The following is a 27,819-nucleotide window of genomic DNA, read 5'->3' on the forward strand; positions in this document are numbered from 1 at the left end:
TATGACGACTTGAAAGGTCCTGTCTGTAAAAATTCATTGGAGGGGAGATTTCCATTTGATCTGGAAGTAGGACTTAGATCCCCCCCCCAAAAAAGGCCAGGTGAGGAGAGACTTCTGGCAGGGGAACTTACACCAGAGACGCATTTATCGGTCAGAGGTTCCGAAAAAAAAAAGAAGATGAAAGAAAATGAATGCAAGCAAAGGAATTCAAGACCACTTCTACCCCCACCGAAGCTTTTATCTGACAAGGATCAAAACCACACGGTGGACTGTGGGACGATTTACCAAACCCACACAGAGCCATGGAGGAAGGTGACATGAAGATAAACGTAACATATCTGCACAGGAGACAAGATCTCAATGACACGGAGAGTGAAGGCATGCAGACAAAACGGAGAAAGACACAGTAAAGGACACCACTGAGGATTATTCAAAAGCAAACGTCAAAGCATGAGCTGTTAAAAATCAGTGTTTGCCTGAACATTTCCATGGAAAAGGAGTCAGAGCATTTCTGAAAAGTTGCGTTTTCCCTCATTTCCATGAAGATGGAATCAAAGCATATCCGAAAAGGGGTGTTTTCCTTCATTTCCACAAGCCTTTTCAAAAACTTCCGCCTTGGGGGCCATTTTCAAAAAGTTGTGTTTTGAGCAGCTCCGAACACTGCAACGAAACGCAATAGAAAATGTCTAATTTTACATGCGAAGCCTCAGTCTGGAGAAAAGTCAGAGAAAAGCTCACTGTCAATCTGAATCGTCACAATTGAGGTTAAAACGTGCACGAGTCACTCTGAAGAATGCAACAGGGACAAAGTGTTTGTGTTAAATGAAGTCCGTAAAACGTAATCTAAATAATTGTCGCAAGTAATGTACAAAGGTAAAGCTAGTTTATTTTCCACCTCTGCTGACAGGGCAGAGTTGGGGTAAAAACAATGTCCCAATATTTTCCACCGAGAAGTTTTTCTGTCTCTGATCTAACTCACTGGGATGGAAAGTCGGATAGATTGTCTGGCTGGATCGGCAACTCTCAGCACGTCACATGCTCGAAAAAAATTTAATCTGCATCCACCCTCGCCGTCTTACATAACGGCTGCTGTGACTGAGTGCAGTGGCCTAGATCTCAGGTGGATCTCAGTCTGCAGAGCAACTCTTTCCGCAGTTTGAAAAGTCTGCTTCGCCACTGCGGAGCGGAGTAGTTAATCTCTCATCTCGCGGGGGTGCATTACTGCAGCCACGTCTGATGACCTCTGCAGGCCGAACGCGTTGGGGTGAATGACGCAGACGGATCGTGAGCGGCATGAGAACGGACAGGAGACACAGTGCGGCTGGCGATGCAAAGCTGAGCTCCTGATGAAGGAGATGACAGTGAGCACACGCAGACAGGTACAGACACAGGAGGTGCTTTAAGGCGAGACAGACGTTTCTTTTAAAAGACTTTAAAAGAAGGGTGATGGGTTTTGCTGCTGCACCTGTGAGTCTGACACCTCGGACGGCTTCTCGGTGAGGCTGCTGCTCTCCGCGGGGATCAGGTCGTTGTACTTGGTGCTGACGTCTTCGTCCGAGTAGTGGAGGCTGCCTGGACTGGGCCTGGGAGGAGACCTGGACAGAGGGCGGAGGATCACAATCAGTTTCATTCAACTGGGCATGAATGCTTTTTTCACAGAGATGAATTCACTCTAGTGAATTCACTCCTTTTACAGCTTCACAAAAAAAAGTCCCAAGTCCCAGGAGAGTATGGACTGGGAGTCATGACACGCAAACATTCTTCTTATTGTCCGTCCAACTAAGCATGTGCAGAAGAGCTATTCAGTGCTGCGTGGTGCGCATGTGCAGTAGCTGCGTTTCCGCCGCCCTGCACGAGGACGGAGCCCCGAGCGTTTTCAGAAAGCGGCGTCTTCGGTACAAAATGTGTGTGCAAATAGGAGAAAATACGTCAACTCCCTGAGAGCTCTTTAATTTAGAAAGGAGAGTCAAACTTTCGTAATAGGAAGCACATGCAGCAATGCGACGGTTTCATAATTCCTGTTCGTGTCTGAGACATTACAGTTACTGTAGTACTTCCTCAAGTTCACATTGTGTGTGTGTGTGTAATTTGATGGGAATCACGGGACACTCATGAGGTGGCTGTTTACAGCCTGTCTCTCTCTCTCTCTCTCTGTCTCTCGCTCTCTCTCACGGACTGAATGATTTCCCTGATTCAGTCCTCAATGTGGGCTGAGGAATGCAAACCACCGGGCTCTTGTGACTAAATTACAAACCAAACTTCTTCAGCACTCGGCTGGGGTCGGGGCTGCCACAAGCTTCGGTCTGGCAAATATTACAGCGAGATAGATGAGCCCACATTAAACTGTCGGTGATCGAAAATGTCATCCGTGTGAGATGGAAGGAGGAGGAGGAGGAGGAGGAGGAGAAGGGACGAGAGGAGGTGCTCAGTGATCCTGAAAGCTGAGAGCGGAAAGGAAAGACGAGGACAAAAACATACGAAATATGTCCTTAAATGGTGCGCTCTTTGTCAGGGCTTCCTAAAGCAAACACAAGCGCCAGTTCATTTTTTTCCAACCGTCCCCCGGTCACTGCTCGACGAGCACCCATCTGTTTCTGCTGATTGGTGCTGGTTTGGCCGAGCCGGCTGGGACACACAGACTCCTGTTGACTTTCCAGGACACAGTGTCGGCCCGGCGCTCGCCACTGCACAACCGCCGCACAACCGCTGCACTCATCCAAAATACCATTTGCATATGCATTTCACAAATAAGTATATTTGGAAAGAATCTGGAAAATGTTGTGGGTAAATTCCTGAAGTTGGAGTGCAGGGTGGACAAACAGGAAGCCTTCGCAGGGAAATGGGAGGAAAACAGGAGAACTACACTCTGCAACTCCGTGTCAGAACTCAAAGTGTAAAGACGCTATAATACCTCATACCAGACTATGAAATAAGAATGATTTCAGCTACGACTTATAAAAGACTCCGCAGACCGAATGTCTGATTCACCCGTCTGACTGCATAAAACTCACTCGCCCTGATTCACCAGAATTCTATTTGACCAGCTGTTCCCTCTGCCCTGATCTGTAACAGAAGGAACTCCACATACCAGGTGAGTAACTCAGGCCCCGTTTTCACAATGTTGTCTTTTTTCTATAACAGTCTGATGGTAACTTTTTCATGATAAAGAACACATACAGAATTAGACATATAGCACCTGACATTGAGAGATGAAAACCAAAATAAACAGACAAAGCATGACGGGGATGAGAGAAGGAGGATAAAAAGAAAACAAGGAAACTGACAAAAAAAACATAAACAACCACAATGTCTCCCACTCCAAAAAGTTACGATACAAAAGCTTTCCAATTTTCACTTGAAAACCTTTTCTTAGATTTGACACCTTTCCTGGATCCATGTATTTGCTGCAATTACAGTGTTTCACAGATTAATAAAGTCTTATATTATCTTGTCCGAGCCACCGGCATTCCTCCGCCATGCTCACGGCGAGGCTAACTCAGCCCGACATCCAACAGGCGCGACACCGAAGAGATGCTCCCGAAAGCCTGCGAGGACTTTCTAATTAATGGCCTGTTTAGGAGCGTTGAGGAGTCTCGGCGCGTCCTCCTGACTCTCGCGTGTTGTTGAGCGAGGTGTAAATAATTCATAATCTCTCTCCTGGATGGAGAAGGGTCCACTTAATCCTCAGCTGGCGCTACATCAGGTAGGGAATAAAAACCAGGGAGGGGGGGGGGAATCAAACCTGCCCCTGGTCTTTACTCATTATCGGGCCCTCGTCTCACCGCAGCCGCTTAAAGGGACTCATTAGCATGTCTGGATTGTTCGGGAGCTTTGTCACTCAAGAGTGTTTAAAATCATGTTAATCTACACTGAATTACTTCGCTGGGAGCTCCAACTTCACAAGAGCAGGCAGTACAGAGGGACGCTGCAACTTCGAGGCTCTGACTGGCAGCTCGGAAACAGATTGCAGCATATTTGGTGTGACACCGAGCGATTTACCTACTGTCAGTCTGAAGTTAGCACAGATGGGATCACATTTTAGTGACTGTGAATATGGCTATGAATGTAAACTGCAAAATCTATTATAAAAAAAACTTAAATGACATATATTGCAAATGTCTTCGTGGGTTCATTTGAAAATTGTTTTAACATTTTATTGTAATGAAATTAATTCAGTCTTTCTCAATTTAATTATAAAAAATACACAGTAACAGCCAATGTTTTTGAGATGCACCTGCATGTTTTCATGTGTTGTTTTTTTCTTTTAAAATGTCAATCAAAGCATGCTGGGAAATATTATCCCAGCCTTTATGACTAAAAGAGATGGGTTTTTTTTGCCACAATTGACCAAATGAGGTTAATCTGGAACCGTGAAACATGTTGAACCTTTAAAATGAAGGCAAAAACAGCTCAGGAACCTGAAGATAAAAGTTTCTACAATTTGTAGTTTTTTGACGTTTTTGGTGTTGTTTTTAACAGTTCTGAAGATTTTTTTTATTGGGTTTAATTTAATTTAGTAGATTTGATATTGGAGCTTACGTGTCTTTTTCATTTGTTTGCTTTTGATGTTTGACCTTAAGCTCTTTCAGTTTTCAGTGATTTTATTTCAGTAGTGAAAGCCCTTTAGGCTCTTGACAATTTTTCTTTCTCACATTTTCTTGTAGTTTTAGGTTTTCAGCTGTTTTCAAATTTTTATTTATTTTAAAATTTCTGGCTGTTTTAGTAGTTTTGACCATTTTTTTTTAGCATTTCTAATTTAGCTTTTAAAGCTGTTTTGTCATTTTGGTGGTTTGATTCATTTTTATAGACCTTTTGTTGTTGTTTTTATTCTCTTCTTAGATATTTTTGTTTCTAGTTATTTTAGCATTTTTTGTTATTTTTAACTTCCTTCCCCCCCCACTTTTTGCTTTTGACATCGACAAATAATTCTCAATAATTCTCTTTTCAAGTGTCCAATCTTCAACTTGCATCCTCATAAACACTGGGCAGATAATAATCTGTGTGTAAGGCAATGTTTTGAATCAGAATTAAGTGCGTTTGCTCCTCATTTCGCATCCCGGATGAAGCCATCAGTCTCCCGACTGCAGTGACTTTCCACTGTATCCTCCATGTTGGCCTCGGTGTTAAACTCTGAGCAAATGAGCGTCATGCTGAGAAAATCTCCGGGAGAATCGGCCGTAAGTGGCATTTGCGGTGTGACACAGCTCCGAATTAGAACCACCACCGGCGGATTAGAGGTGTGTTTGATTTGTGATCCCGCCGTAAGGCCGAGGACTTCATCCCGTCTTCGGTATTCACAGACAGGAGATCAAGATGTGGCATTAATCTCTAATCGGAGGCTCAGGTGTTGGGATTTCAGTTTCCCCAGTGCTGCGGGCCGAGTTCAAAGACTCGGGAGTGCATCTGTGCATTCTTTCGAGTGGAGCAGCGGTAGGAAGTAGCCCGAAGGCTTCTGAAAGACCCGCTTTCATCTATCCTCAAGGTCACATACACATACACACACAAAATATATAAAAGACACGCAACACAATCTGCACTTTTCAATCTGTGAACATGAAGCTAAATCCTTTCAGGGACGGACCACGGTTGCACCTGTCGCCTCTGCCTTCACAGAGCGAGAAATAAAGTCACTGCTGACGTACCTTTCACCTGCCCTCAACAACAAGACTGCACCTGCGTGTAAATTCCCCTCTGAGCTGCTGTGTAAACCGCTTCTCATGATCTAATGCGAAAATATGCCGTCAGATCCGAAACTGGAAGTGTGACTGACGTCTGACTGCTGTTTGTCCATTAACAAAACCTGCTGAGGATCCAGTACGATTTTATGGCTAGAAATTGTAAAAAAAAAAAATTTCGATATCCTTTGCATGCAACATATTTGTGAGATCCGCTGATGACAGAACCAAAGAAAGTGCAGATTCATATACACACAGGATCTAAAATCAAAGGACTGTCAGTGTTCATACGCTGAAGAGTGGGTTAATGAGGCTTTGAGGCTCAAAACACAGTTGCAAGTATTTCAACACACAGTTGCTCGGTTTAACCCTCACCTGGTGTAGACGCCGTTTTTCCGACAGAAGGAGTTCTTGACGGAAAGACGTCGGTTGTTGAGCTCCAGGGCGGAGAAGCGGCCTTCGTCCAGGCTCACCATGTCGCCGTGGGTCAGGGCGTTGCAGTTGGAGTTGTTACCTGGACACACGTGCAGAGACACTGTGTGACCACAGGCCGAACAGATGGGGGGATTAATGGAGGGGGCAATGGATGAAAGAGTGAGTGGATCAAACAGGAATGATACAAATTACATTAAGACGTTAGACGGTCCTTTTAAAAGTGACTCCAACGGGTTGATTTAGAGTTTTTAATTAAAAAAAAAATATGCTTAATCATGGTATTGGCATAGTTTTAATAAAAAAGTAATTTGAATATGGAGATTTAAATGTGGTTAAGTCAAATCAAACTATACAACAACAGTTGTTCAGTAAATAGGTGAAACATTTCAATGACTTTCTATGACAGGATTAACAGATACACTGTTCATTAAGTTGACAAGATTATATGTTTATAGTCAACTTAGCTTTAATTGCAAGCCAGGCATACCAATCAAAGGTTGTTAGGACTCGTATTACTGTAAAAGAAATTGGATTTCTTCCACACAAGCACAAAAGTACTGACAGTCTGAGAGTTACAGAGTTACAGTGCGAGCACACTGAAAGAGGCTGCGCCACGGTGGATTCATGCCGGCCATGTTACAGGTTAAAAACACTTTCTGTCATCACTCAGACCCAACAGAAAGGGGCCACGGCCGGGCCGGGACCTCCACTGTCGGTCCCGAGCTACTTGAGGTCAATTGGTGGTTACGCAAACACACAGAAAGAGAGAAAGAGCTCCGGGCAGGTCCGGCGGCCGGGGCCAGATTCCTGAAGGGAGGGAGGGGGAGGTTTTCAGAGCCTTTGTGCTGGAGTGAGAAGGAGCCTCTTGTTTTTCCTCTGTCAGTCAGAAAGATGGGCAGTGACCCGCAGGGACCGCCACCCCTCCCCTCCCATCCCTCCCTCCTCCCGGCCTGGCAGCAAAACAGCGGCAGCAAAAAAAAAAATTTGCTGAGCAGAGGGAAATACCAGCTGATGTCAGAGTGCGCCCTCAATTCCTGCATCTCTGCTGTCTGTCCTCCCGCTGCTTTCGACATTCAAGCAGAAAAAGTTCCCTCCACCTCCATCGTTTCCCTGAGCAGTCAGCCTACGGGCACACTCACCTGACTCGGATTTCTTGGCGTACTTCTTGCTTTGACCTCTGATGATGAGGATGAAGACCAGCAGCAGGATGAAGATGAGCCCCACCAGAGCCACCACGACCAGGAACCACCACTCCTCGTAGAACGGCGCCACCTTTTGAGCTGCATCAAAACGCAGGGAGTTGAAATTCATGCAAGTCTGAATGAGACGAGTGGAAATAAATGAAAAGCTGAACTTAAAGGAGTCATCACTTAGAAATCACTTTTTACTTGTTAAGCTGCTAACTGCTAACCGCTAACGGGACTAGTATAAACTTTGAACCTGTATATTTCATTTTAAATCTCTGTGCTGCATTGCTCTGCGGCGTCAATGTTTGTAGATTGCTCCGCAATCGTCCTTTCTTTATATTTGTCATGTGAGCAAAGTACCGCTGTGCTATCGCTACGCTATTGCTATGCTACTGCTATATATGATTGACAGTTTCTGCAGCCAATCAACATCCGTACCAGTCAAAATTTCTTGCATGTGCACTCGGGAGAGGAAGCTGTGGTATGATAACGGGTCAGAACAGGCTCTATTGATTTTTTCCACCGATAAATTTCAAGAATTCTTTCAAAGACCAATTTAAGGGAGAATGGATGCGTGAGGAAACCAGGTGACGACTCCTCGAACCCACTTGATTCAAGCTCACCAGAGATGGAGGGTGAAGGCAGACTCGGAGAGCCGTAGCCGTAGTCATTGACTCCGATCACCCGGAAGTCGTAGCTGACCCCTTGCTTCAGGATGTCCATGCTGAACGTGTGCGACGTCGCATCCTTGGGGATGTCCTTGATCAAGATGTCCCACAAGCCCTCGTCTGCAAAGGTTGGAGGACATAAAAAAAAAAAAAAAAAAAACCCACAATTTAAATAAAGTCAATACATCTCTGTTAACGGGTTGTTTGTTTAATATAAAGTTCGGGGACTAGCCTGGCAGCTCCCAGCGTAATTGATAATTCCCACAAATATTACACGATCCATCAATTTCACGGCTCTCGCAGAAATTTACAGCGACCGAATCCACGACGTGGACCATATTTCAAACGCAGCCGCGGAAACTCTGCCAGTGATCATTTATTACACATTGCTGCTTGTAAATATCAATGCAAGTCTGAATCTTCTAATAAAGTAAACAAACAGCAGAGTTCATCCATCGACGAAAAGTTTAAGAAAGCTGATGGAACTCAACCCGGAGACAAGAATAAGTCATCACCATGTGATACTGTGGAGAGTTATGACCCGTGGCATATAGATAAGAGAGGATGAAGGGTGTGGGGGGTGGTTCAAACATCTTCATCATCCCCGCTGGACACTTCCCTGCACTATATATTATCACCCGACACTCCTCGCTAACCTTTTTTAAGTGTTCTTCTCAGTTTTCACTCCAACGTGGTGAAACACATCCCCTCGCCGTGAGTCGCCCTCCATCCATCACCCTGATTGCCCTGCCACGACCCGTCAATCACAACGGAAACCTGACGCCGATTGTCCTAAACTGCAAGCGCCTGAATCAATAAGCCATTAAAATAGCAGGGACGCCGACTCTGGGGCAGCAGATGTTGACACTTTACACCACCTTCCTGAATCAAAACTATTTTGGAAGGTGAAATGAAGCAAGGCTGGCTAATATGGTCGTCATCTGTAGAGGAGAGAAGGGGCGCTTTTTTGCACACACACATTAGTAGTGTTTTCTCATGTCTACACAGAGATGGAGCCTGAACATTAGCAGAAAAATGCCTTTTTAAAAAGTTCCGCTTTGGGAGCCATTTTCAGAAAGTTGCGTTTTCAGTGGCTCTGAGCACCATTGTTGTGGAAATAGATGCCAAAACACAACAAAAGACATGTCAGGTAAAAGGAGCCTAAGCCATAAATTGTCCCCCCCCCCCCCCCCCTGTTTGGGAATCACCGGTCTAGACCCACCTGAAGGTCTGGCCTCGATGACGTAGCGTGATATGGGAGCCCGTCCCGGGTCCCCGCTTGTCCAGTGGATGGTTAGAGCTGAACTGTAGCGAGTGATGAAGGGCTCCCCGGGGGGTCCAGGCGCACCTGAGGTATGACACATAGAGGTTTTTTTTTATTTCTTACAACAAATCACTCAGAAATATCTCCATGTCCACAAACAATGAACCGCAGCTACCTTCCCCCGGTCCCGTGGTGATGTTGGCTTCCACCTCCGGCCCGTAGATGAAGGTCTTGGCCCGGATGCGGAAGTTGTACGTGACGCCGTCGGCCAGGTCTCTGAGCTTCAGCCAGAGGGGGCCGCTCCCTTTCACATCCACCGTCACTGTCTTACTGACGCCTGGGGGGGAGGGGGAGTGGAGACAGTCGGCACAGGCCACTGAAGACTCTAGACAAACATTTAACAGACGTTTAGAGCAGGTCTTATTTCGGTCAGGCAGTGGGGGGGGGGGTGGACACAAACACACAAAGTGATGGAATTAGTAGTGAGAAATATGCATTATTTATTCTTTCCGGGTGGATAGTAGTACACATGTTTATAGCAGCAATGGTCAATGTGCTGGTGAGCTCGGGAGAAATGCACACCACAAGATTCAAACTAGTTTGATTAATCTAAAACAAATTGGAATCTAAAAACTTGATCAGCATCAATAACATCATGTAGTGTGCATGAAACTTTTTTTTTTTTTTTTTTTTTCCCCTTTTAATAGAAGCTGGAAGTTGCTTGGAGCAGAGAGATTTTCAGAAGATTACCATCGACGGGCGTGCAGGGCTCGTAGACCAAACGGTAGCCCTCGAGGATGCCGTTGGGGAAGGTGGGCTCGCCCCACGACACATTCACGGAGGTGGTGGTCAGCTCGCTGAAGTGTATGAAGCCGGGAGCGCTGGGTGCTGCAAGACGCAGAGGTCCGAGATCAGGAAAACATGTGGCTAAGAATAGACATGTGATGGGCGGAAAGGGGGGGGGGCATTTGGAGGTGTGGAAGGGACAAACCTTCACACCTTTGGCAGAAAACTGTCCGATGTGTGTGTGGGAGGACATATTTCCACGGAAGCATAACCAGAGAGCCATATGGCAAGGTCAGAATACATACTTTATATCAGGATCATACTAAATGTACCCTGCTCCGTGATCAAATGTGGCAGAAAACTAAGAATTAGCACAACTATTGGCACCCGAGAAATAAGAATTATAATTATCTCTGGATAAAAAAGCAGGTTGCTCTGCAGCACTTTTTCTTCAAGTCTTTGTCTGGAACTCATAATTACTGTTTTTTAAAGCTCAAGCTCAGCAAATAGGTAAAGAAAAACAGTACTTTTTTACCATTAACCATTAACAATTTTTTGTTAAATACATAGGATCCAGGAAACAGGATGATTATAAAATATGACTACTAAAAATTGGAGGTGTAGGATTTCCTTCTTCTGTCCCCTGTTCAGACATGCTGAAATAGATATCTGTTCTATGCGAGTATGTATATAGGTATATGGTGCATGTATACCTGAATATAGGTAATTTATTTTGTGTATATGCAGCAGCGGCATTTCCCCTGTTTCCATGGAGACAGAGGCTGAGCAGTTTCGAAAAGTGGCATTTGGCCCCATTTCCATGGAGACAGAACATTTTCAAAAAGGTTTTGGGATTCTTGGGATTCACTGCATTTTGCCGCTACCATGGAGATGAAGCTTTTATTTTGTTTTTAAAGTTCAACCATGAGAGCTATTTTCAAAAAGTTGTATTTGCCGCCCATATCCACGGAGTTGGAACATTTTCATAAAGTTCCACCTGAGGAGTTATTTCAAAAAAAGTTGCATATTTCACTTGAAAACACTGAAACAACATGATAGATACATAGATGTGGATATTTCCACCGGAAGTTTCTTTCCGCTTACAGATTCTAACAAAGTAAATCCGTTCCTCTTTGATTTAGATCTCCAGGCCCAGAAACATCTAACTGCTGGACATTTTCTTCATCGTAAACATTGTTGCTGCACCCGAAAGCTGCTTTGGAATGAGTCAATGTCCCTGTTCACAGACAAGATTGGGTCAACGCTGCAGTTTTGAGGTTAAAAAGGCTTCGACATTACTGACAAATGCAGCCTGACCGAGGTCACAGTCATTCACGGCCACAATGACCATGTCCCAGCCTCCGAAAAAGCCCCATTACAGCCGGCTGAGGCCGTTCTGGAAACACAGTTTACACTGTACACTCGCAGAGACGCCGACAGAACACAAAGCTTCTTTGTCTTGCAGAATGATTAGATAACTTCTCCCCCCCCCCCCTCCAGCTTGTCATCTGCTTCCTCCTCTTACAACAGCAGCTATTGAGGAAAAACCCCCCAAAACAACTTTTCCTCTCCTTTCTTCTTTTTTCTTACTGGAGGTTTTAGCAAGATGAATATTGTTTTGACAGGTCAGCAGATGGGAATACTTGTAGAAACTCCCACGAGTCAGCGAAAGAATGAAAAAAACAGAGAGAGAGAAGTATTGAGCTATTCTTTGGAAATGTGTGTAGCTTTAAGACTTTTAATACAGTCTCCTTTTCTTTTCTTTTCGAGAAAACACCACGTCCGTGTTGATTAGAAAGGCATGCTCTGTTCACGCCGTTTGGCACGCTGACAGCAGCGATTAGCATCATCGTCGCGTCAGATTCTTTCCTCGTGCGCCAGAGAACTCGCAGTGTTTTTTTTTTTTTTTTTCAAAACTAACTGCCACCGCCACGTAAATATGACAAATGAATCAACACGGCTCTGCGCGCTTTAATTCATCTTCTTTAATCGCGTCAGCCTCTTACCGCATGTTTCCTCGTCCTGTCATCTATTTCCCAGGACATTTATATTCATTAAATGTTTTCTAAAATTTCGCAGGACCGTACTAATGTTGACTCTTCTGTGCATTCGAGCCCTTTAAAAACTTGACTGTTGTGGTTGTTTCCTGATGTTTACTGTGGCGTACTCGATTACTCTGGAGACGACTGTCAGGATGAGCATCAGTCAATCCTGTTTTCTCCAAAAAAGCACAGCTCAGTTCATGTTTGAGATAAAGGTATTGCTATTAGTGCTGTGACCTTCATGAGCAAAAGATCCATTTTTACAATTTTTTAACAAATAAAATTTGTCTAACATGAAGAAATAGTATAGCAAAAAAAAAAAAAAAAATAGATAGATGAATTAACTTAGATTGAAGTGTCACAATTAAAACACACAATCTAGAAATATTTGTATACATCTTTAGCTTTTGTAGCCATATTGTACCCATATTTGGGGGATTTTCACTTTTAACTTAAGGATTTTTCCACTTTTGGCCACATAATGCATTTTTAGCAACTTTAGTTATTTAGATATTTATAACCATTGTGCATTCCCTCATGGTTAGAGTAGTTTTACCTTATACTACACTGTATTTTGTTTTTCCATTTTTTCCTTTTATTCCATTTTATCACTTTTTTCACATTTAAAACTTTTCCAACTTTCCCTTAATTTTTCATTTTATCATTTCCACCCCATCATTTCTTTTAAAAAATGTCTTGGTTTTTTCCTTTTGTGAAATTTTCCCCATTTTTTCTAAATATTTTCTGACAAATACTTTTCTTTTTCTTTCCCTTTTCCCGAATAACATAGCTGTACTAGCTATTTGATGACTTTTAGTTTGACCATTTTCCCTCAATTGCTTTTTATACATTTTAATTTAATGTGTTATTAGTAATTTCATCTATCCTAGCTGATTTACCTTTTTTTTTAGCCTGGAGAAGGCAAAACATGGCCCTTGGATGCCTTGCCTATCTTATAGGCAGACACACAAAAAATACATCTCTCTTGGTATTTCCAATTAACCTGGTTACTTGTTGAAGAAGAGAGTGTTTGACTAGTCTTACCTGCTTGCTGGGTGCGTCCCCTCGTCGGTGGGCTCCGGGGTCCGTCCCCCGCGGCGTTGAAGGGGGCTACGCTGATCATGTAGGTGGTGTAACCCGTCAGGTTCTTCAGCTTCACCCCGCCTTCGGGCATGAAAAGAGTGCGCAGCCGCTCCGTTTCGTTCTTGCGCTGGAACTCCCAAAAGTAAATCTGCATGGAATAACAGAGGCATAAATAGACATTAACGTATGCTTACAGATGCTCTTCAGAGGATACGGTTATTTCTTGCTTCGATAAAATCCAGTCCCATTTTAAGCTCCCTCAGGGGGAAAAGACACGATTTGCTTTTATTCCCCGTAAATGTTTTCTTGACTAAACCTTTAATGGAAAGCCCCTCTGGAAAACAGCCTTCGCTAAAATGTCCATTTAAGGGTGATTAACATCACACAGATGGATGTCTCTTGTGGACAATTAAAATGTACACAAAACACAATGCCCTTGCGTTATATAAACGTGGAGGGGAAAGTGTGACTGCTGGGAAATTTTAGTGGGAGAAACGAAAAAAAATAAAAATAAAAATCAGACCTTGTATCCTTGTATGTCTCCATTCTGTGCATCCACGGGCGGGGGGTCCCACGTCACGTCCAGCTGGGTGGCCGTGGCCGACTGGATCACCACGTTCTGGGGAGGGGCTGTTGGCACTGGTCACACAATAATTCAATGTACATTAGGTACAATATTGAGAACAGAACACAACAGAACACAACGCGCGCACACGCACGCACACGCACACACACACGAACCTGCTTCTCCCACGAACACTTCCTGGGGACTGCTGGCTGGACCCTCGCCCACTGCGTTGAACACACTCATGCGGATCTCGTAGCGCTTGTGTTTACTGAGTTCTGAAACAATGACAGAAGATTGATACCAGGGGGTGTGAAAAACAAGGCCCGCAGGCCAAAACTGGCCCGCAGGAGTCTCTAATCCGGCCAAACCACCAAGCAAATTGTAAAAATTTCAAAGAAAACACTGATTTTGCGATTTTGGAATACATTTTTGGGAACATTTCACTGTATTTTGCATTCAAAAGGTCTCTATAAAACTGTCTTTTATGTTGAGCTTATATTCATTTTCAGGAGTAAATATTTGGCTTTGTGAAAATCTAGACATTTTCATCACATATATTCTGCACCATGACAAAGACAAGGTTTAAATTTGAAGGCTATTATGGTACTATTCTTGCACTCAAGATGAAATTGCATTGCACGTAGCCCCTGAACTGCAATGACTTCGACATCCATGAAGTAGAGGAATCTCAGCAAAAATCAAAATCGTGACTTTAAACGCCACCATCTGGGAAAAGCAAACTGCCCTTTTCTCAAAGGTTCTCACCGCAAACAGACTCTGCACGTCTCCTAAGAATAATGAGAATAATACGATCCCTCAAAAGCTGCTACAATGAGTTGGAATGAAAAAAAAAATGAAAAAAAAATCTTACAGGAAGATGGCCAATCTAATCCAATTAAAAATTCATACAGGGACACTGTAATTAGGAGGCTATTAAAAGCTGCAGTATGGAGGTGCAGGAGAAATATGGGACCATCTGCTATTGCAGCGCTTATCCAAATAAGCTGACACGTGCGAACCAACGGATACATCGAGATGGCGGTGTCCAAGAATCTCTGTGTAGAAAGTGCGTGTGTTTCGTTTGGCCCCGGCAGAAGTGTTTGTACTATTGCGATGTGATTCTAAGCAGCCAAATGTTGTGTTAATTTGCTTGACACGTTTTCTTTTTTTCTTTCCAGTACACTATCCCAGGCAGCGGGGGCATTTCAGACACATGGTGAGATCCAACGCAAAAGAGGGAGGCTTTTTATAGACCTGGTCAAAAAACAAACAAACAAACAAACAAACAAAAAAAAACCACTTACTGTCCAGCTCAAACTGGGTGAGGGACGAATCGCTCAGATTTCGGATGCTGTAGGGAGCTGTGGTGAGGAGGGGGAGGAGAGAATAAAAGTGGGTTAGATAAGAGAGGAAGCAGTGGACGAACAATGGCGTTCAAAAGTCTGACTCCCACTTCTGAGAACGAGTAGTGCCATTGTCTTTTAAAACCCCCAAAATGACAGTGATGGTGGCGGCCAATGAGTCAGCGAGAGTGAAATTACAGGACAGGTTGCAGCGGGCGGTGGAAACAGAGCAAACCTAATAACAGCCTGCAGCTGATAACCGCCGATCACAAGATGAAATGTTTTGCTGTGAAGTTTTTCGGGACCGGTGGGGAAAAAGTTGGCAGCCAGTGTGAAGGCTTTTCCTTTACTGGAAATAATAAAGCTGCTGACACATAAAGGCTGCGTGCGGGAGGAATAATCGACTCTCGTAATTGTGCAGAAATGGCACTTTAATTTCCCAACTTTCATCCCTGATGACTTCTTCATTATTCTCATTGGTTTGTTAACATCATAAAGTAGCATTTCCATTAACTCCATGCTCGGTTTTAAGTTTGGGTTCTGGTTTCGCTCTGGAGATGCGGCAAAGCTGGATGGATCACAGGCCAATGGAACAGCATACAGAGGAGACTAGAAGATAGAAGCCCCCTGAATAAGTGATCCTCACGGAAAATATCTCAAATCAGCCTGTGCGGCCTCGGGAAGGCCCCAGTTCACATTTCAAGTGAAAAAAAACGCATCGTTTTGTGTTTTCCTTTCAGAAAAGTTTTTCGTTTTGAGATACTCGCTTCATGTCTGTTTACACGGAAATCCCCAAAAATGTTGAAAACATTTATTTAACGGTTGTTTATGGCCGCAGTGCGCACGCGCGGTAGCGTCATTTCAGAAAAGTTGCATTTTCCTGTTTAAAACTTCCACCTTGGGAGCCGCTTTCAAAAAGTTGCATTTTTACCGTTGGCGTGTAAACAGACGCCCAAAAAAACGTGACAAAAGTTTTCCGTTTTTACTCGAAAACGGGGCCTTAGAGTCACAAATAACGTCAAATAATCCTCTTTTTGGACTTGCTGGGGGGGAGGGAACGAGGTAAAACCCACAATATGAAAACTCCACATAGAAAAGCCTTAAATCCTGGACTCAAACATGTAGAGCTTCCAACCGTGAGGCGAGAGCGCGAACCACTGCTTAGCCATTTCTATTTCTCTTTATTCTGCTCGACAGTTTCATAAATGTTTTTCCACTCCTGATGCTGTCATGTCCTGACCCGTGTTCGAAATGCAAACGTTGACTAAAGTGCAGATGGGCTGGAAGCCGCGTCTCTTCCTCACCGCTGAGCTCGGTCCAGGCGGACGCGCTGTTGACGGCGTGGATGTAACTGCGGAGGCGGTCGTACAGCAGCTCACGGTATCGAACCCGAAAGCCCAGCAGTATTCCATTGATCTTCTCCTCGGAAGGGGGCTGTAAAAGGGGTGGGTGGGTGTTAAACAGGGTTTGAGCTACAGAAAGAGTGTAAAAATAGCGGCTTTCTCGACAGGAAATTGGCTTGTATGTTCCAGCACTGTGGAGGTTGGCTTATGTTTACAGTAACTGAACACAGACAAAAAAAAGAAAAGAAAAAGACTCCTCATTGAGTAATGCAGAGAAATCCCCCACGGTTGAACATGAGAGAACGCGCCCAGAGCGGGGAGAAAACAAGCACCTCTCTGTCCTCATAAACTCAACAAGTGATCTCCATAAAAGTCAAACTGTGTCTCGGAGCCTCCTGTTTTGACTCTTTACAACCTGCTAATTCGGATGTGAGCGGGTGTTTTTCTATTAGACACGCAAGAGCACAGGAGCTATATTACACCCTGGTAAGTACAGACCGCCACCGTCTCTCATTAAGAGGCCAGTTTCTCGGATGTGAGCGTGGGTCTCTTACCTGCCAGCGGATGAGCACTGACGTCGTCGTGTGCGGCGTGACCGAGAGGATCGCAGGTGCCTCGTCGGGTGCTGGCGATAAAAAAAAAAAAAAAGTACCATAAATTAGCTAAATTGAGCTGAAAATGTACAGGAGTCAGGATTTGTGCAGTGGCATTCACGGAGCATAAACACACAATAAGCTGAGACAGAAGAGCAACTGAGTGACGTGTGGGAAAGATCAGCGGAAGGAACGTTCCTTTTCCCGGGTTAAAGCCCCCTTGGGTCCAATTTCTTTCTTTTTTTTTTTTTTGCATTTTGCCAAGATTTAATTGCCGCTCTTTTGTGTGTTGGTATTTGCAGCCGGGCACACATGCCACCGCCTGCTGCCAGAAGAGTCTGCATCCAAAGAACAGGCCAATTGAAGCAGACAAAAACCTCTTTGCACCTCTGGCTTTCACTCCGTTAGTGTCCATCTGTCTACAGAGTGACCTCTACACTTTGATCGCTAATAATGGGCCAAAAACGACGTGCAAGAAGCTCCAATCCAGTCGGGCAATGGAATTGCGACATTTTACTTTATTTTGCACCAGAAGGTTTGGTTTCATGAAAACGGCAGCTGGGATATTGGAGATGTTTAGAAATAATCTGACTTAACTCATTCAATTCTATTGAAAGTTGGTGCAAAGAGTTTCCTTTCCAAGACGATATGGATGGTACTTCGATGGCAGTTGTTATTGGTGGCAAAAAAAAAAAAATGCTTGATACAAGTATAATTCATCTATATTGATTACATCCGACCTGCTTACAGGTGCTTTTATAAAGTGATTAAGTATGTTCATATCAGCTCGTGACTCATCTGTGTATTGTTTCATGGACAAAGAAAACTGTATTTATTTCACAAACCCTGGGCAACAGCTTGATATGTAATGGTTCCTTAACAGTAACAATGGGGGCTCTGTATTGAGACGTGCTCAAGTCAACTGAGATGAGTCCATTTGAGCACATGCTGGGATGCACATTGCGAATGTGCGGCTGTAAAACTGCATGCTGTCACGTCAACATGAAACCAACTCTTCAAGAAATGTACTCATGTAAGTTTTAGAAGTTGCAGCAGATGTTATTTTTTTTTTGTACATTCAAACAGAACCAGGCAAGTGGGTTCCACTTTAAGAGAGGCACGGAGCCAAATGCAACTCTTGGCAGGGTTGTGACTAAACACTGAAGTGCCTCTCTTTGAAATAATGATAATAATTATAAATGAAGTATGAAGACATGCGATCATAATGTTGCCTCTTACCATCCTGCAGAGTTGTGATTGCCTCGCTCTCCTCGCTGTACTCGCTGTCCCCTATGTCATTGGTGGCTTTCACTCTGAACTGGTAGGATGTGAAGGGCTTCAGCCTTAGGGATGGAAGCACAAGGAAGCGCGTCAATCGCGGTGATAAACAACAGCAATGGATCCTGGTCCTTTGAAGCCCCATACGTCAAATGGGAAACATAAGTCTCCCGGCGTGAGCTACAAGCATTCAGAGCAAACTGTGAGCTACAACCGAACCAAACAGTAGATGTATTGAATGGGACTGAGAGAAAGTAAAGCTTTTGTTTTAATGTATTGTATTTTATACAACGTCAGGGATGTCAAACACATTTCAGTTCAGGAGCCGGACCAGTTAAATAGTGCCATAATAACCTTTAAATGTAAACTTTTTCTTTGTTGTGGCACAGAATATGTGATGGAAATGTCAATATATTTTATAAAACCAAACTATTATGACAGAAAATGACTACAACCTGAAAAAAGCTAGTGTTAATGAAACCTTCTGGTACAAAGTACAGTGTAATGTTAACTTCTATAGCTTCTAAAAACTTCTATAGCTGTTGCATTATGGGTGTTTATACAAACAGCATAACTTTGAAGCTATTGTTAAGTATTCTCATAATGATTTCAGTGTTGTCTTGTCAAAAACATCAACGTCTTCTTTGAATTTTAGAGGTTCCTTGGTGGTTTAGCCAGATCGGAGGCTATTGGAAGCCGGTTTTAGCCCACAAGTCTTATGTTTGACACCCCTGTATTATGTATTATGGTGGTACATTGGGGTAAATCTGTATGCAAGTATCAAAGCCGTAATAAAACACGAAGCAGTCTACCTGGACACGATGTAGGAGGAGGCTTCATGGTTGACCGAGGCGGAGTGGACCGTCCAGTTGCTCTCGGGGAGCTCCCTCTGCTGCACCGTGTAGTAACGCACGGGCGACAGTCCGTCGCTGCCCGGCTCCCAGGAGAGCAGCACCTGGCGGGCCTGGACATCTTTCTGAGGCACGCTGGGACGGCTGGTGGGCTGCGGGCGGGCTGGAGGAAACAGATACACTTTGTGTCACGCCCCAGCTGGCAGCAGTGTCAAAAATCACTTTTACTTCAGGGGCCACATGCAATATGAGCTCAACTGGGCTGATAAATATTATAATGTCTATATAACTAGAAATCTAAATGAATCTCTGTTTCTTAACAAGTTCGTATTTAATGAACTATCCTTTTACGACAACGTGGGATTTCTAGTTCATATGATCAGAATAACTTGCTAAAATCTAAAAATAATCTTTGATGTAGACACATTTCTACGTCTGTTTACTAATCCAGATAATCTGAACCTATTTGCTTCATAATTCAAACTAAAGTGTACCCCTGGTGTCAAGTGAATATATTGCAGCCATTGTCATAATTTCCTCGCAGCTGAAAATTCAAAAACTACCAAAAAGCAAAAGAATAAAGCTTTATGCTCATATATAGTTACTATAGCGCCTACGCAGGACTTCTCCTGTCTGACCGACCAACCAGAGGCCAAATTCACAAACAGCCATATAAAGAATTGACTGATATTGAAAGATAAAGTTTGAGAAAAGGGGCACAAACATTCACAGTATACTCCAGTCAATCTATTGAAACCAAAAAAAGATTCAGATGCAGTTAAGGGATGTTGGATAATAGAAAAACTCGAGGTATGTGCGAAGGATTGCACGAGATGGATCGATTGTGTGGGATGTGCTGCAAATGAACTTTGGGAAAAAGGGATGTCAAACTGGATGGAGAAAAGATATAGAAATGTGCTCTTAAAAGTTTTCAGCTTGAAAAAAACAAAAAAAACATATCCATCCATGCTTGTTCGACTGACGAGGAGAGGGGTAGAAAAAAAAAAAGAGTGCGATTCTGATGATGATTGAATGAAAAGTAGGCGAGGAATGAAAGTTGCAGAGTAAACAATCTGCAAAATGCCTCGAGGGAAGCAGATGGACTGATTCGGTCTCACAGCTACATCAGAGTGCTTCCAATAAATACCCACAGGGCACAAACACTCCTTTAGAAAACACATCTGCTTGCCGGACTGTTAACTGGAAATGAACTAAGTGCAAAGACGGCTTGGCGCGGCTCCCTGCATGTCGGGTCATTACTGAGATCACACACCTGTGTCTGCTGCCATGTTCCCCACTTATGTTACCAGTACATTTCATAGCAATCCTTTTGCTTTAGTCGTTATGCAAATGTTGCGGGAAAGGGGACGTGACAAACTGAATATTCAACAGTTTTCTTAACGCAGCACATCAAATCTTCAGTAAAGTCACAAGCTACCTCTTTTCTCCGTGGTCACCACCAGGGCCTCGGCCGCCTCTCCCCAGCCTTTCCGGGTCTGCGCCGTGATACGGAACACGTACACAGACTCCGGCTTCAGGTTGGTCACTGTGTACTGGCGAGCGCTGGGGTTCAGCACGTCCACGGTCGCCGCGTTGCTGTTGGTGGAGTTGAGGTGAAACGTGATCTGGTAGGCTGGGGACACAGAGGGAAATGCACAGATGTCACTGTCACATGGTGTTTGGTTTGTATTCATGGTTCCTCAAGGAGACAGAGAAATGAGAAATCAAAGCCCCTGTTTTACACAGCAACGTCTGTGTTGCTTTTAAGCCATAAAAAGCAACAGGATTGTATCATTTGACCAGATCTTCACATTAATAAACAGTAAAAAGGTCATGAATGCTACTTACCAAGTATTATGCCATTAGGTTGGGCGGGTGACTGCCAGATAAGTCTCACGGATGTGGTCCGCACTTCAGGAAACAGGATGCCCACCGGAGGTCCAGGCACTGGTAAAATGAGGACATTTATATATATATATATATAAAAAAGTGCAATATGTGATACTATTCAATGAAAAACAGCTTCAAACTAAACTTGAGTAAGATAAATCTACCAAAGTTAACAAGCTTGCCACAACTCATCAGCCTTGTAATTCCACTTTGTAGCACAAGGTGGTACAGTGATTCACTCTGTATCGCAATGGCTCCTACCGTCGTCCAGAGTCCTCTCAAGGATTGGGGGAGAACTGGGTCGCCCGTCTCCGATCCGTGTGAAAGCCAGGACCTGGATCTCATAGAGGACGTATTTCCCCAAGCCAGTGAGCTGGACACTGTGGGTGGTGTTCCCCTCCACTGTCCAGAAGTGGACCGCACTGTCCGAGTCCTTCTCTTTGTACACCACCTGAGCCAGTGAGAGAAAGTTTGGGAGTAAGTAGGACAGACCACCACAGGCTTTCGAGATTCTCAGTAAATAATAAAATAAAAAAAATTCAAAAAATCAAACGACCTTGTAGCCCAGGATCAGACCGTTCCTGTCCGGCTCCGGGACTTCGAACCAGCGCACCAGGATACTGCTGGAGGTGGTGGCAAAGGCTGATACATTGGTGGGTCCACTAGAGGGGACTTCAAAACAAAAACACAATGAAAGAAGATTTTTATTTGTCATATTAACAGGGAAAATGTTTCTTTTGTATACTGCGCCATCAGTGAGTACGTAAATGGCTGAATGTGACTAACAGCGTCAAGAAAGAAAGAAAGAAAGAAAGAAAGAAAGAAAGAAAGAAAGATCTTTGCTTTTCAGGGAGGAGCAGTTGGGCAGCCACTCTGCTGAAAGTGCTTTGAAACTGCTGAAGCAGTGCAAATGTGCAATATAGGTGAATTCCATTTATTATTTGGGTATGAACCCAGTGTCTCTTTTCCTTTCTACCTGCAAGTTAAAAAGCCTCTCAAGAATAGCATTCCTCTTTCTTGGCAGCCATCGTTGGAACATAATGCCCGATTCCTGACAGTTTGCCAGAGTATGTGGAAAATAAAGCACAGGGATTCCGCATTTGAATCCACGTGTTCTCAATTTCCTCGGACTCCTGTGCTTCGCTCCTTCCAGTCCTCTGCAATGTGATATATGAAAGCAGAAGGAAAAGGAACAGAAGCGTCTTTGCCTGAATCGAGGCGGGACATTAAAGAGACTGGCAGGGAATGTGAGGCGCAAACAATCTGCTCACGATTTTACCATATGGCAGAGTGGAAAGTGTGTTTGTTACTTATGATACGACTAATAATGAAGATGAGGGATTTGTCGATACCACTTTTTTTTTTAAAGGCGTGCTATCCTTTCGCCACTTGCTGATACCGAGTACCGATCGGACTACTTCATGAATACCATGAGGCCTAATTCATACTGAATAAGCAAATGTTTTTCCCAGCAGTTAAACAAACAGGGTGAAAACCCACCGGACTCCCTGGTCCTGCCTCTGACTGGCTGACTCCAGGGTCCCATCCCGATGCCGTTGACAGCCTGGACCCTGACCTCGTACTCCGTCCACTCCTCCAGGTCCTCGATGGTGAATTCTCTCTCCAGACGGTCGGCGATGACGTGGGTCAGTGCACGGGTCTGCGAGCCGGCGCGGGAGTACTGAACCCTGTAGCCCACCTGCTCGGCGTTCCCGTTGTATTCCCATTCGGGCAAAGGCTGGACAAGAACACGGAGACAGAGGCACAGAGAGGGGGAAAAAAAAAAAATGCATGACAAAAAGCTCAGATTTGACATTTGAGGACTTCCAGGACATTCCGACTTACCATCCACCGCAGCCAGAGGCTGGTTTCACTTGCGGTGCGCAGCGTGACGTTGGCGGGGGCCATGTCGGGAGGAGCTGGAAGGGTCTGGATCTTTCTGGAGGGCTGACTGGGAAGACTGGTGCCCACAATGTTCACCTGACGCATTCGTAACCTGCAGTTTGGATTCAAACAAAACGCTTAATTGATCCGAGCAGGAATGAAAACTCAGACTCAAAACGAACCGACAACTCACAGCATCAGCGGTATTGTAGCGCTTGTATCATATTACATGAGGTTTATTGCTTTTGAGCAAGATCAGAGGGGTGAATATGAACACCACATGAATATGCTAATAGGGGAGGCATATTTGTGTTGAATATGCAAAAGGTTTACCTACGCCGAGATGTAAAGTGGCACTGCTGATGTTGGAACTGTAGCTGCTGTTGGACTTAAGGGACCAGCTCAATGAAATGTTAATGGGCTACACTGAATGTGATCAAAGAGAAACAAGCAACTCTCCATCCCGACTACGAAAAATGATGATGTAAATCGAACATAAACTAAGTCTGACAGACTTTTCAGATGAAGAGAAATTAATCGTTTGCTACACCGTCTGCAAGCTAATTTCCAACGTTAGCTGGTGTGTGTACGGGTGTGTGTAACACAAAGCGCATCGGGCCAAAGCCGGCTCACAAACGACTCCAATCTGAGTCCAAACCACCAAGCAAATGAAAAAAAAAAGTGATTTTTGTACTTTGGATTGAATATTTTTGACATTTCGCAGTATTTTGCCCCAGAAGGTTTCATTAAAATTGGCTTAATATTTGAGATTATAGTCATATATGGTAGTAATTGTTTAGTTTTGTGTATATATAGACAATTTCACCACATATACTCTGCGCCACAACAAAGAAAAAGTTTGAATTTAAAGGTTATAATGGCACTATTTTACCTGTTGTTTATTTTTTCTGTTAAATATGTGAAACAAAAAATAAATAAAAAATAAAACAAAAATAAGTCCTTGTTGTTATTATTATTAGGTGATTGAGAGCCTTTTGGTGTCAGAACAACACACGCACGCACGCACGCACGCACGCACGCACGCACGCACGCACGCACGCACGCACGCACGCACGCACGCACGCACGCACGCACACACACACACACACACACACACACACACACACACACACACACACACACACACACACACACACACACACACGCACACACGCACACACACGCACTTGGTGAATGCAGCTGTAGCCAGACTGAAAGAAACATGGTTCCAGTACCTGTAGAAGGTATATGGGTTCAGACCCGGCACTTGTAAGGAGCGAGCCTCCGGCTCATTGGAGACCTGGTGCACAATCACCCAGTCCTCATTGTCCCCGACCACACCGACCTGAGTCCCACACAGTAGGAAGGTTACGAAGACGGAATTGGAAGATGAGTGAAGGATGGGATGAAGAATCCGCCTCACCTGTGCTTCCACCAGCCAACGAGAAATGGAAGTTTTCCCATCGTATCCAGGTTTGAACTGTAAGGTGACGGAGCGCGGGCCAGTGTTGGAAATCGCCAGATTGGTCGGAGGACCAGGAAGCTCTATGATGGAGCAAAAAAAAAAAAAAAGAATCAAAATTGGAATAGGGAAAACCATTCAGTGACATTACAGCAGATGCATTATGGTTGCCTCTGACCTGCCTTGGAGAAAAACAAAATCCACCTACAACAGCACCCCCTTGTGGCCGTACAGATACTACACACACACACACACACACACACACACACACACACACACACACACACACACACACACACACACACACACACACACACACACACACACACACACACACACACACACACACACACACACACACGCACACAAAACTCCCTCAGTCATCTCATTCTACTCACAACTGCACCAAGACAGCAGAAGCATATTAGATTTGAAAAAGATGCTTACGCACTGCACACAGGCAGAGACAATGCCATGAATGTCAATTTCACTGCAGTTATCTGGAGATACGATTCGATCTGATATCCTCCCTGTTTACACTTGAGCCGAATAAACAATAGGAATGGATTATTCACTGGTAATCCTGGAGGGGAGAGCAGGATTACAGTGACTTTGTTTTTGCGCGTCTGTGTGCAGGTATACAAAAACTATAGACACATGCTAAACCCTATCCTCACATTTATAGCTTACGTAAATCCCTAATTCGAGACATTAACATCAAACCTCCGAGAGTGGCCTAATAGTAAAAAGATATAATTGCTCCCATGAGCCTTCCAGAGTTAGTTTTCCCTCAGATTGCTTAAGTGTGAGTGCATTCAGTCCTAATGAAATGCAGATTATACGAATCACAGTAAAAATTACCACTTCGGAATTATTTGCATGGCTGATGAGCGACGCTGCTTTCAGCCGGATGCTTACTGTACAGTCACAGGCGTTTTCTTTACACTTAACAGAATGGGAGTAATTGCCATTCTGGCGACTATAACCGCTGCTCTCGATAGAACCGGCTGTCATTTTACAGGTTCCAACAGATGTACAGCCTCTGAATGGCAAATTGACGCGCATTGTGTTTCTGTAAGACCCTTTTTTTTTTTTTTTTTTTTCCCACAATTTCCAAATATAAAATCATTAAACACTGTAATTGTCCTCTCGTGGGAGCTATTATTTCTGGGCAGATATGTACAGTGAGCTTTCTTTTGTTCTGTCTGGGAAAAGGTCACTGAGGTCGGGTTTCATTGTGTCTGGCGCCAGACAGCATGGAGAGTGTTCTCCAGGTTCAGTGTGAAACGGTAAATCTCCAGGACGGGGAGAGGCTTAATAAAGCTGTCAGCCGGTAGTGAATTCAAACAGTGGACAAAAACCATCCGTCACTCCCATCAGGAATTCACACAAGCTTTGTAGATTCCTAATTGTACCATTTTTGCTCATGTTTAAGACAACGAGTCACTTCAGCATGTCGCTATTTTCGCTTTCTGTTTGCAGGTGAGATGAAAAGCATATGCTCATATATTAACTGAACAGCTTTCTGTCGGTCCAAGAAAACACACAAAACAACATTGCAGACTAATTAAATTGGGGATGAAATAGTTTCTGCCGTCAGGAAGGTCAGTTTGCATCAGCAACACTTCAAGGATGATGAGGATGATGCATACGATTTACTAGGCCGATGTGGCAGATAACATAGTGCAACTGCACCTGTTGCACTATGTTATAGCGTCTATAACTAGATAACTATCAAGTCCCAGGAGAATGTGGACTGGGAGTCATAACACTCTGGAGGCCGCCATTGTTCTGATTGTCCATCTTACTGAGCGTGTGCAGAACAACTAGTTACTACGGCGGAGGTGTGCATGTGCCGTAGCCGCGTTTCACAAAAGTTGTGGTTTGGTGACCGACCTGGCGGGACGCCAGAGGAGATGGTGGAGGACGACAGCAGACCCTGACCCTTGGAGGTCATTCCGGCCACCTCGATGGTGTAGGTGGTGAGGGCAGTGAGCCCGGTGACCCGGTACTCCAGGGTGACGTTGGGCAGGTAGTGGGTGACTCTGGTGTTGGTCCTGTTGTACTCCTCCCACGAAATGCGATAGCCTGGAAAGTGGCGAGCGAAAAAACAGACGATCCTCTCAGGACGAATCCCACAGCAGTTTTACGACAATAGCGTCTCTCCGCCCGCATGCTACGGGGCAGGCTAACAGAAATATTAAATTAACTCCATCAAAAATTGAATATAGCAAATTAAATCAGCCTGTGATTATACCTCCCTGCACTCACACATCCTCCACCCACTCACCCACACATCCCCCCCACCCCCCCCCCCCCCCCCACCCCCCACCCCACACACACACACACACACACACACACTCACTCACCCTCTCAAAGTTAATGCAATTTGCTCCTTGGCCAGCAGCTCTTTTCATGTGATTGCATAAAGCATTAAGCAGCATTTCTTGCCAAATCAATAATTTCTCATGGCATGTCTGTGTTTGTCTCTGGGGAGTATGCAGCACATTTAAATGTTCTTTTTTTTGGGGGGGGGGGGTAACACTTCACAATATGCTGCACATTTTGGACCTTTGTGAACAGTTATGAATTCCAAATTAAGAATACAAAAGAGAGGCTTAATGGGGAAAAAAATCCTTCATAAGAACCTTTTTTTTTTTTTTTAAACTTTCCCTGACTAGTTTTGTACTTAAAATTTAGACCAAAAAAGATTCATGTCAGTGGTGAAGCATTGATGCTCCTTGGTACGTTGGTTCGAACCCGCTGGCTAACAAGTCCCTCCTGTGTGGAGTCGTCATGTTCTCCCTGAGCTTGTTTTCATTATTGTTGAGCTTTGTGATGAGTCTGGGTGTCCAAATGTCCATGATTGGTGGGGCATACCCTTCATCTCTCCCCTGTGTTTGGTGATATATTCCCCCCCGGTGACCCTAATCTGGATTAGAACAGGAGATGGATGAGTGGATGAACTCAATGTGACATTTTATCCGTCTTTATAATGTGGGATAATGTGAGAGATATTATATTTTCATCATACATGCCTTTCACTACTAAAGCTGAGTTATGTCTTATGGAAAGGAGCTTTTTATATGCAGAGATTCGGGGAACAGAACATTTCTTTTTGTTTCAATATTTTACGTAAGATTAATTTCTGACATGTCGCTGCGACAATAGCACGCTTATTTGGTTTGTGCTGCGGTATGTGCATTATATAAACAAGTGATTCCTGGTTGGAATCGCTGGTTGATGAGTCAGCATTTAATTATTTCATGTAACAAAACTACGAATTGAAAGCGTTTCCATTAAAAGTGTACTATTTATTTGAAAATATATGAAGCTATGCACATTATATGTAGCAGGCAAAGTAAGCGAAAGAAAAAAAGAAAGCAGTGGAGAATTAGGCTAAATACAAAGTTGACAAAAAAAAAAAAGTGGACCAATAGAGTTACATAGAAAATGGCTTCATAGAG

The 27,819-nt window shown here is 44.1% G+C and overlaps 1 protein-coding gene across 8 annotated transcripts in view; it reads right to left on the minus strand.

Annotated features, from left to right (window-relative positions):
- sdk2b (sidekick cell adhesion molecule 2b) overlaps positions 1–27,819 on the minus strand; it is a 284,284-nt gene that overhangs the window by 7,902 nt on the left and 248,563 nt on the right. For 2 of the 8 annotated variants that reach the window (XM_080516865.1, XM_080516862.1), the window contains 24 exons: positions 26,249–26,440; positions 24,314–24,435; positions 24,126–24,235; positions 22,852–23,002; positions 22,507–22,744; positions 21,563–21,678; positions 21,268–21,457; positions 20,965–21,063; positions 20,555–20,749; positions 19,078–19,279; positions 18,227–18,330; positions 16,949–17,019; positions 16,356–16,485; positions 15,013–15,069; positions 13,882–13,983; positions 13,664–13,779; positions 13,102–13,288; positions 9,980–10,117; positions 9,405–9,566; positions 9,188–9,313; positions 7,921–8,085; positions 7,250–7,390; positions 6,051–6,189; positions 1,466–1,595 (listed from right to left, as the gene is read on the minus strand). In XM_080516865.1, the coding sequence (XP_080372991.1) occupies positions 1,466–1,595; positions 6,051–6,189; positions 7,250–7,390; positions 7,921–8,085; positions 9,188–9,313; positions 9,405–9,566; positions 9,980–10,117; positions 13,102–13,288; positions 13,664–13,779; positions 13,882–13,983; positions 15,013–15,069; positions 16,356–16,485; positions 16,949–17,019; positions 18,227–18,330; positions 19,078–19,279; positions 20,555–20,749; positions 20,965–21,063; positions 21,268–21,457; positions 21,563–21,678; positions 22,507–22,744; positions 22,852–23,002; positions 24,126–24,235; positions 24,314–24,435; positions 26,249–26,440 (3,383 nt within the window). Of the gene's footprint in view, positions 1–1,465; positions 1,596–6,050; positions 6,211–7,249; positions 7,391–7,920; positions 8,086–9,187; positions 9,314–9,404; positions 9,615–9,979; positions 10,118–13,101; positions 13,289–13,663; positions 13,780–13,881; positions 13,984–15,012; positions 15,070–16,355; positions 16,486–16,948; positions 17,020–18,226; positions 18,331–19,077; positions 19,280–20,554; positions 20,750–20,964; positions 21,064–21,267; positions 21,458–21,562; positions 21,679–22,506; positions 22,745–22,851; positions 23,003–24,125; positions 24,236–24,313; positions 24,436–26,248; positions 26,441–27,819 lie in introns of all 8 variants that reach the window. The other 6 variants (XM_080516864.1, XM_080516860.1, XM_080516863.1 and 3 more) reach the window with 3 other exon arrangements.

Source organism: Blennius ocellaris, assembly GCF_963422515.1.
Source record: "Blennius ocellaris genome assembly, chromosome: 21".
Lineage (NCBI taxonomy): Eukaryota > Metazoa > Chordata > Actinopteri > Blenniiformes > Blenniidae > Blennius > Blennius ocellaris.